Source organism: Phasianus colchicus, chromosome 2 (assembly GCF_987193195.1).
Source record: "Phasianus colchicus chromosome 2, bPhaCol1.hap1.1, whole genome shotgun sequence".
Lineage (NCBI taxonomy): Eukaryota > Metazoa > Chordata > Aves > Galliformes > Phasianidae > Phasianus > Phasianus colchicus.
In genome coordinates, this window is record NC_143437.1 from 64,148,389 (window position 1) to 64,157,646 (window position 9,258).

A 9,258-nucleotide genomic window follows, 5' to 3' on the forward strand; every position below is an offset into this window, starting at 1 on the left:
CATGATCTTGTTCCCCAATTAGTGTAACAACCTAAAGAAGTTTGAAATATGATTAGAAGAATGTGGCTGCATTATCTTAAAGTTACATTCACTTTTATAATACTTCAGCTTTTGAAATCCTGTGGGACCTGGTAGTGATTACAGTCTATTTCTAGTAAAAGTACAGCTGGTAACAAAGGTGGTTTGAATAAGTGTCATGGTTTTGGTTTTTTTTTTTATTTGATTTTCAATATTCCACATCAAAACATCATGTACTGGAATTAAAGTGTTAATGCTCTAACTCTACGTACCTATCCCTATACATTACGGAAGTCACGGGATCTGACCCTTCCGGGGGGACGGTCTCTTACTGCCTGGCAGTGGGTGCTGGAGGGTGCTTTCCTAGCCGTTCCAAGCTTTTTCAGGTTTGACTCGGTCTCGGGAACTCTCTCTCATATCTTGTTTGACTTATTAGTCTCAATTCCAATTAGATTGTATTATATTGTATTATTTTGCATTCCGATATCATAGTTAGTAAAATAAGTTTACCTCCATAGTTTGTTGCCGCTGTTTTTTTCCTTTTCCCCCTACCTTCCCATTTTGTGGGCCCAGGCGGGGGGTGGGGAAGGCAGGGGCCTACTGCCCCCTGTCACGGGCATTAACTGATCTAGTTAATTCCGTGACAGATTTTTGGTGGAGAATGCGGGCATAGCTGCCTTTTGCTTTTTGGTTTTTGCTTTTTGGCTCTTAGAACGAATCTCGCTCTCTGCTCTTAGAGAGCAGCTTCGTTAGGGAGCATTATCAGTAGTTCAGGTTTTTGTGCTGGAAAACTTGACCTTGAAAGACCAGGCGTACTGCCAGTATTCTGGGATATCTATAAACTTTGAGCACTGCTTAGTCTGAGTAGTGCCTTTTTTTTTCTTCCCCAAAATCGACCTTATTGTGACAGAAGTGTCAACAGAGATGTGCATTAGAATACACTGGATTCCATTTTTGAAATAAAGGAAATCTGTGTTATGCATTCACCTTTCTGAATAGACTAAGCAAATAGAATGCCAGAAATTAGGAAAAAATATATATATATCCCAAAGCTAATAGTCTTCCTTATCTCTGTTTTTTTTCTATAGCACCTCACAAACAGTATTATGTGGTCACAACAAGTTTTTCTTCCTTTTGAGGTAAGAAGTATTGTTGTAAGACTTCAGCAGTATGGTTACTTTCTTGTAAGCATCCAAACCTTCATATCTAAAAAAATAACAGTTTCATTTGTTTGCAAAGGATTAAAAAATAAAATAAAATTTTCCATTCTTTCTATTGTGGGTTAAGAAAGAAAAATAGTAACAGCTTTCACTTATTCCTTTTCCTGCTTTTCTGTTAAAAGCAGGCCAGACCTCAGGGGAACACAAACAGAACCATATTTGCATGATTCACGTATTTACAGAAAACAGTCTGCATATTTTTAAAATGCTGGAGTTAGTTCAGTTAGTATAAATTAACTCTGGCATGGATAAATCCAAGAAGGAAAAAAGAAAAAAAATCACAGAAGCTGCGCCTCAAAAGGATCCAGTGAGAAAGGCCATTGTGCTTAATGACTGAGCTAAATAGTCTGGACAGGAGTGTGTTTAACCCCGCATGGACATGAAGACAGAAATGGGGGTTCTGTGAGATAAATGTTGTTTGCAAGACAGACCACGCTGTCTCAGGTTGAAGGCTTTTCTAATTTCCTGGCCTGATAATGGCTAATGGTGTTTCCAAGAAAACTACATAAAAATGAAAGTAAGGAAAGAGCAATTTCATTGCTGGCACATCTTGAAAGTTTCCAGCAAGTATTTTATCACTGATAAATCTTTACCATTCTGTAATAGCCACCAGTATTTATACTGATATAGATTATATTTGAATATTCTATATATTTCTGGAATATCCCTCAAAAATTTATTATGGAATTGCGGAATCAGATTGGCTTGGGTTGGGAGGGACATCAAGGATCATCAAGCTCCAATCCCCTTGCCTGTGGCAGGGCTGCCAACTTCCATATATAATGCTAGACCAGGCTGCCCCTGTGTTACACAAAACCCTAATGAAGTCATAGTAGAGGGCCCAGTGAGCACAGAGAGTGCTCAGCTGGGGACATGGACTACCTGGTGACATCACAGGCACTGTGCTTAGGGCCCTGGCTGCCACCAGTGAGTGCTGCGCAGGAGTGTGGACATGCTGTGTCAGCCCTTGTCCCAGCTGGTAGTGATAGTGGTGGTGGCTGATGGGCGCTGCACACTATTACTGACAGTGTTGCTCAGCCTTTGGGCTGGTGTGTTAGCTGGAAGGGAGGACTGCAGCTGTGTCGGGGTAAACCAGAACTGTAGGTTTGTCAAACATGTGAATCTTAACCAGTGCATCCATTGCAGCTGCAGCAAGAGGAGATGATGAAGGGAGTCTTTTTCATGTCAGGAACACAAAATGTGTGCTTCAAGGTATATAACTGTTGATGAGATGGAGGACAGTACTTGCTAGGAGGTGTCGTGGCAGTTAGGCACAAGTTGGATCTGGAGTTGGCACAGTTCTTTCAACCAGCTGCTTCCAAGACACTGCCCTCCTCGAGAGTCTAAACTGCATAAAAAGAAAGCTGGGAAAATGCTTACTGCTCATTCTTCTTCTCTTGTTGATACTTTCTGTAGGGTTCCTGTTCAAGAGGACATTTTGTGGATCCAAGCAGTCCACGAGTGCAGCTGTCTTGTTTCCAAGAGCAGGGAATTCCTTTGGAGACAACCCAAGCTTGCTCTAAGAAGTTCCCCATGTCTCAGCAAGGAGACGACTGCTACTTCTATTTCTACTCTATCTGTTTTAAGGTATGGTTGGGTTTCTTTTGCCTGGATTTTCTTCCTTTTCCTACTTTTAAGAGAAAGGGGTGGAACAGGGGGAGACCTACTGGTGATGTGTTGCCTTCATAACCAGTGGGATTCTGTGCTCACTGCTAACAACCTGGGATAATAGCATGGACATGTTTCAGTCTGAACTCTTATTTTTCTGTGTGGTTTCCTTTTGCTTGCAGGGAGACAGTTGTACCTTCCACCACTATGAAGCAGCTCTGGGGAGTGAACAAGTCTGCTGACTGTGGTTGGAGGGTGGCTGTTTCAGGAGCAACTGCAAGTTCAGACACATGATAGTTAATGTGAATGTTTGCCTAAAGATGTGCTCTCCAACTTAGTCCACAAAACCATTTTTCATTACTGTAGGTGGGCTGAATGCACTTCTGCTGGCTAGATACATTTGCTGTGAAAATCTTACTGGTTTCTGTTTCTAGAAGGGACAGGGAGGAGGTATGGGGAAGAGAATTCAATGCTTTAGGTATATCTTAGTGAGAGATGTTTATATTAGGGGCCAAAGGCGTTTTCTCCCCAGATGCAAAAAGACTGCATTGCTCAGACTCCTAAACCTGCTGGAACAGGTTTGTAGGAAAGAGCGGGCAATGCCCTCCTGCCAGCAGGGCTTGGTTGTGGTCTATCAGGCTTTCTCTGCCCTGGATTTCTTCAGAGCAATTTGTTCTGGCTGCTTGGAGTAGTGAAGGGTGGGGCAAGAAATGATTGTGAAGAGCTAAGGTTCTGCCCAATAATTTCTGATGGACTTAACCATGGCATTTGAAGGCACTGTTTCTCCCAAATAATGGTAGCATTTTGCAGGTGCACTGGTTTAACTCCCTGAACTGAGAGTGCCTGTCTCCTATACCTGAAGGATAAGAAAGCGAAATATACCAGGTTGTTACAGCTTATGCAGATGTGAATATGCTCCCAGATGTTTTCTCTAGTGATAAATGATGTTTCAGCACTGTGACAGTCTTATCTCTGGCATGAACTGCAGCTGTGCATCTCTTTGCAAACCTTGTGTGCCTGTTTCCATGACCCTTTCTTTCTTTCTCTCTTCAGAAGCAGTGCAGTGAGATTCCCTGCTATTGGGAGAATCAGCCAGGAGGCTGTCAGAAAGCCCACTGCGCTTTTCTTCACTTGAAGGAACATGGTGGGAACAGACTGACCATACCACCAAGCAAAAGTGAGTTTCTGATGGCATGAAGCATGAAAAACTTAATTTTGAATATTACTTCTGAGTGGGTGCAGGATGTCAAGTAACCATTCACTGGGGAGTGCAGAGAAGAGTCACAGTAAGTGAAATATTAGACTGTGTTTTGGCTATCAGAATAGTCTGGGGGTTTTCTGGAGAGTGGTAAATGAATTGCAGGTATGTGTTGACTGTAGAAATGGCACATTTGAGCAGCGGAAAGGCAAATGTAAGAAACAATGCTTGAAAATTCGAAGTTTGTAGTTGACTGTACTGAAACCTTCCTCCAAATAGATGCTCTTCAATTATTTTTTGTTTTCTTTCTTCCAGAAGCTGACGCAAGTGGCCTTCCTCTGAAGAGCGGCCTTACAGAAAGTCTGGGGAACCAGACAAAGGTTGAGAAGGCATCAGGGAGAGGTACAGATACTAAACAGGCATCTGAGTTAGATGCATTATCTTTCTGCTTAGATTTTCTGATTGTTCTTTCCTGGGGCTGTTCTCTGCAGTTGACATCCCAACTTCCTCCCATGGCCTGTCTGGACGAAAATGCAAGCCATCTGAGGAGAAGAAGGGAACAGCAGAGGAATTGTCTCGCAAGAAAAGAGTTAAGGATGAGTACAATGAGCTTATTACAGTGTCTTGGAAAAGTAATGCTGTCACTTAGGATTGTTCAGTGTCAAAGTTTTCCTTGCCCTGGATTATTACTCAATGTAGCTATTGGGTTTCTTTGTTCCTTTTTATGCATTGCTGGTAGACAGAGTTGCCTGTGGAAAACATTGCTGAGAATCCTTGGCACGGCAATTTAATTCTGCTGGTGAAATGTATTTAACTTTGTGGAAGGGTTTTGGGAATGATAAGAGAACGTGAACCTCTCTTGAGGCATAGCAAGACTGTATGATCTCTCTCTTCCTTTTGTTTTAGATGGGTACAAGGTGTCCAAGAGGCCTATTGATTGGAAAACCACCTTCCCCACAAAGCAAAGATGGAAACAAAAAGCAGCAGAGATGCATCCATCTGCTGCTGCTGAGAAAACGGATGAACCCCCAGCTTTAAAACTACCTATGGTAAGAACAGTGGCAAAGGCAGTAGAGGATATGGAAGGTTTACGTTGCTCTTGAAGAAAAGGTAGAAATCTTCTACAGGTCTTCTGTTTCCTTTGAAGGCAGCAAATGTCTCACAGGGTACTTGGGGAAACTTTTTACTTTGATTAGGTATAGAGCAATGATTATGTAATACTCTGTGATTCTATGATTCTGAGATTGCTCTGTGGTGTGAAGTATTTTGTCCATCAATTCTGAAAAACACCCAAGGTCACTTGTAACCTTCAAGAGAATGCTTTCTTCAGGAGCACTGTAGTTCTTTATTTGGGTTTAGGCTCAGCAGTGCTGAGGGAAGGGAGGAGGAGTCCTCAGAGATCATCTAGTATTCTACCCATCTGTCCTGCTGTGGCCAGGGTTGCCAGCCACAAGATCAGACTGCCTGGAAACCCATACATCCTGGCCTTGAATGCCTCCAGGGATGGGGCATCCACAACTTCCCTGGGAAAAGCAGTTACTTTTACAGGAATCTTTTACCTGTGCTTCATACACACTGTCTTGTTTCCTCTTAGGCGATTCTTGCTTCAGTCCCACCTGAATACACCTTGGTCAGCATTGAAGTCATTAAACTTCCAAGCAGGTGATGACCATAACTTGTTCTTCATCAGTGCAATTTTTCCATTAAACATAAGTTCTTTCATGTCTGGGGAAAAATTGGATGTTTGGGATGTGTCATGGCATAATCAACAAAGGAAGAGGTCATCTGAAGTAATTTAAATATTCACAGTCAAAGTAACGAGGGCGGCAATGTGTTTCTGCTACAAAACCTGGCCCCCGTTTTCTAGACTCAAACTGCTCTATCTGTACAGATAAATTTGTACTATGAAAAATGTACTTGCTGGTATCTTGCACTCTAAAAGCAGCCTCAGGTTAACTGAATCGCCATCTCTATGTGAGTGTGAGGTGCAGGAGGGGTTAACTACAGATCTCAGAGCTGGTTTGCTGAAAGTGTATCTCCAGTTAGAAATGTACTGATTGTTCTCTTCCTTGCTCTCCCAGGTCTGGTACTGCTTCCGAGAAGCCAGGAAGACTCTATGGCACAGTCAGAGGTCTCAAACTCAACACCCCATTTCTCATAAGAAGCAGATAAGACCCAGCAGCTGAGCTGCATAGCTGAAGATGATGACATCAAGAAGTTAATGATGGAAATCACAGGAGAAGAACTGGAGGGAGAAATAATGTGGAGTTGAGAAGGATATGGCCGCAAGTTGTATTAGAGGAGGTTTAGGTTAGACATGAGGAAAAACTTTTTCTCTCAGAGAGTGGTCAGGCACTGGAATGGCCTGGCAAGGGAGGTGGTGGAGTCACTGTCCCTGGCAGTGTTCAAGAGGCATCTGGATGAAGAGCTGCGAGGTATGGCTTAGTAGCTTGTGGTAGCAGTGGTAATGTGAAGATGGTTGGACTAGATGATCTTATAGGTCGTTTCCAACCCTGTGATTCTATGATTCTATGAGATCCTTCTGGAACTGTCTGAGGTCACTGACAGTGTAACTCGATAGTCTAATTGTATATTTTAAAACAAACAACAACAAAAAACAATTAAAACCTACCCTATTCCTTTTCTTTCTTATTCTGAGGGGACACTTATTCTGAAACTTTGCCATGAGTCTTAAAGCAGAATCGAACTGGTAAAATTCATCAGTGACTGCATTCTGTTCTCCTGATTTCCCTGCTGGTCTGAGGTCAGGGGGCTGTGCACCCATTCCCCAACTCTGTGTGGCTGCCTTCAGCATCAAAGGCACAGAGCAATTCTTTGGGCACAGAAAAGACGTCCATCTGCAAGGCTGAAACTGAAACTTCTTCCTTCCTCCCACCTTGGCAAAACTCTGAATGGGTTCACGTGGAAGGTCTGGTGTTCTGATTCTTTGGACAATGCCTGTGTCAACTGCAGTGCTGTGACCCCCACCTCCCACTTTCTCCCCCTTCTCAGGCCTCTTGGTGCAATTCGTCTTCTTGAACAAAAGGTGGAGACCCAGTACAACCAGTACACTCCTTCTATTGCCTAGCTCCTGCTTGCCTGTGGGTAGCAAGGGGTAGCGGCTTGGAGCGTTAGGACAATGCCTTATTAGATCTGACTCCTGCTTCTCATCCCATTGCCCAAGAATAATCGTGGAGTCACTCATCTCCTGACAGTTTAGTGTATCTGTACTGGATCATGGCCAAGGGGGTACTATGGAATTTGTGAGTCAGCAAGTGCTGGGGTTTGTGCCGCTGGTAATAAGTACCAGAAGATTTCACCATCCAAGGGAGCTGCTCTGTACCAAGTACCCGGCCAAACCTGGGTTGGGACACCTCTCAGGGATGACCAAATCCTCATGGCTGTCAATCAATAGAAGCCAGGACAAAGTCCTCCCACTCAAGTCAGCTTCAGCTATTGTCTTTCAAACACCTTCAGAGTTTTTGGACATGGCCATATGTCTTCAAAATTTGCACATGCCCAAACATGAGTGTGATCATCCACGAGGTATTTAAGATGGGAGTGCACTGCTCTGAGCAAGAGGATGTCCTCAGCAGGAAGGCCTTTTAGAACAGGAAGCAGAACATCCTCAGGCAGACTTAGCAATGTCAGGACTCAGGGCTGTTTTCTTCTCCTTCGCTTGGAAGGGAAAGAGGAACATCTGGAACAGCAGCAGTGAACCACGCCAACCTTCATCGTGACACTCCTTGTGGACCAAGTGCATGCAGTGACTGCCGCATCCCGACCAGCTCCCTGTTTGTTATCCTGTTTGTTCTCAGCACTGCCAAGCAGCAAGTTTCACAATGTAATTATCACTTCTTTCTCCATGCTACAAAGAATGTTATCAGGTTCTGTTGTATTCCTCCTCAATACTTTCTTTTCTGAATTGAAGAGGAAACATTTGATGAATTTCTTTTATGGAAACCATTTGTACCTCTGCTTATAAGTCTCTACTTTTTCTGCTGTATTCTTCCACAGTTGAAAGGAGCCGAACTGTCACGTTCCGAAGGTCTCTTCAGCTCAGTAGCACCTTAATGTTTTCTGCTTTCTAAAGGGGTTGCTGAAAAAGGTCATGGGAACGCCAGATAAGTGTAGATATTTGAGGAGACATCAGCTGAAAAAGAAGAATCAGTAATAAGATGTATTAAGATACGATGCATAAAGGAAAACAAAAATTTTTCTCTATGTTTAGTTACAAGCATTTCATGATTAAAAATAAGGTGATTTAATAAGTAATTTTATAACCTTTTACTTAGTATTACTTGGGATCTGGCTGGGCATCTGTCAGCAGGTACTGAAAAACTGTCTTGTGCACATTTATTTTTAAATATATGTATGAAACAGTGGATGTGAGCACAGTGAGCTGATGGGTGGTGCATTTCACCCCTGTGCTATTTCTGTCTGTTGTTGTTTCTATGAACATAGAAAGGAGGCATTAGTTTTGGAGTGTCCTATGTAGCATACTTCTTTATGCTTTAATTTTTGAATAATACATAAAGTTTTGTTTGGTTTATCTGTTTACTTTAACTCACTGATTTCATTGTTTATTATTTCCAAGAGAGTCATGTCTTTTTAAATTTTTTCAGCCTGACCTCCCTCATACATACTGCTTCACATGTCCTACAGGTACCTACTATATTTCTGATTACTTATCATTTTATGTAACTGTTTCAGAGCACTCAAAAGTTTGCAAAGTGAATGAGGGCTACAGTAGGCAAATCATCTGTTCTCTAAACATTTCTATATTCATGTGTCCACAAATCCTGTTATTTCATTGGCTGCACTGTGAAGTGCTGCCTTTCTCCAGACAAAGGCCTGTGAAATTGCTCTTCTAAGACTGCTGGTGGTAACTGGATTAGCTGAAAACCTTTTTGTTATCTGTATTTTTCATGACCCACCTACCTCTTTCTTAGCTTATTACTTTTTTTTTTTTTTTTTAACTTTTTGTCCTTCCTGCTTTTAAAAGGACTCTACACCAAGGATATCTGTATTTCCCTTTAGTTCTCCTAATGCTTGCCTCAAAGTTAAATTCTTATTAAATTCATAAAGAAAAGAAATATAGTTTTATAGGAATATATGAATGTAACAAAAGAAGCAGCTGTTTTAAAATGTATCTCATAAATGCAGCACTGTTGAGATGCGGAGGAGGGAGGAATGAAAGGAATCAGTGCATCA

General features: G+C 42.3%; 1 protein-coding gene across 1 annotated transcript; it reads left to right on the plus strand.

The window, feature by feature from the left end:
- Positions 1-2,155: 2,155 nt before the first annotated feature.
- LOC149919069 (uncharacterized) lies at positions 2,156-8,909 on the plus strand. Its single transcript, XM_090136698.1, has 10 exons — positions 2,156-2,450; positions 2,655-2,825; positions 3,900-4,023; positions 4,360-4,446; positions 4,536-4,633; positions 4,951-5,093; positions 5,639-5,706; positions 6,126-6,479; positions 7,731-7,888; positions 8,062-8,909. The coding sequence occupies exons 1-6, from the start codon at positions 2,400-2,402 to the stop codon at positions 5,080-5,082; spliced, it is 663 nt and encodes a 220-aa protein (XP_089992824.1). The 5' UTR covers positions 2,156-2,399; the 3' UTR covers positions 5,083-5,093; positions 5,639-5,706; positions 6,126-6,479; positions 7,731-7,888; positions 8,062-8,909.
- The last annotated feature ends 349 nt before the right edge of the window (positions 8,910-9,258 follow it).

What these genes read in the sequence shown, in the direction of transcription:
- LOC149919069 (XM_090136698.1), top strand. Translation starts at nt 2,400, where the DNA reads ATGATGAAGGGAGTCTTTTTCATGTCAGGAACACAAAATGTGTGCTTC. An exon ending in CACAAAATGTGTGCTTCAAG is followed by an intron (nt 2,451 to 2,654) that starts GTATATAACTGT and finishes TACTTTCTGTAG; the next exon opens with GGTTCCTGTTCAAGAGGACA. An exon ending in AATTGTCTCGCAAGAAAAGA is followed by an intron (nt 4,634 to 4,950) that starts GTTAAGGATGAG and finishes CTTTTGTTTTAG; the next exon opens with ATGGGTACAAGGTGTCCAAG.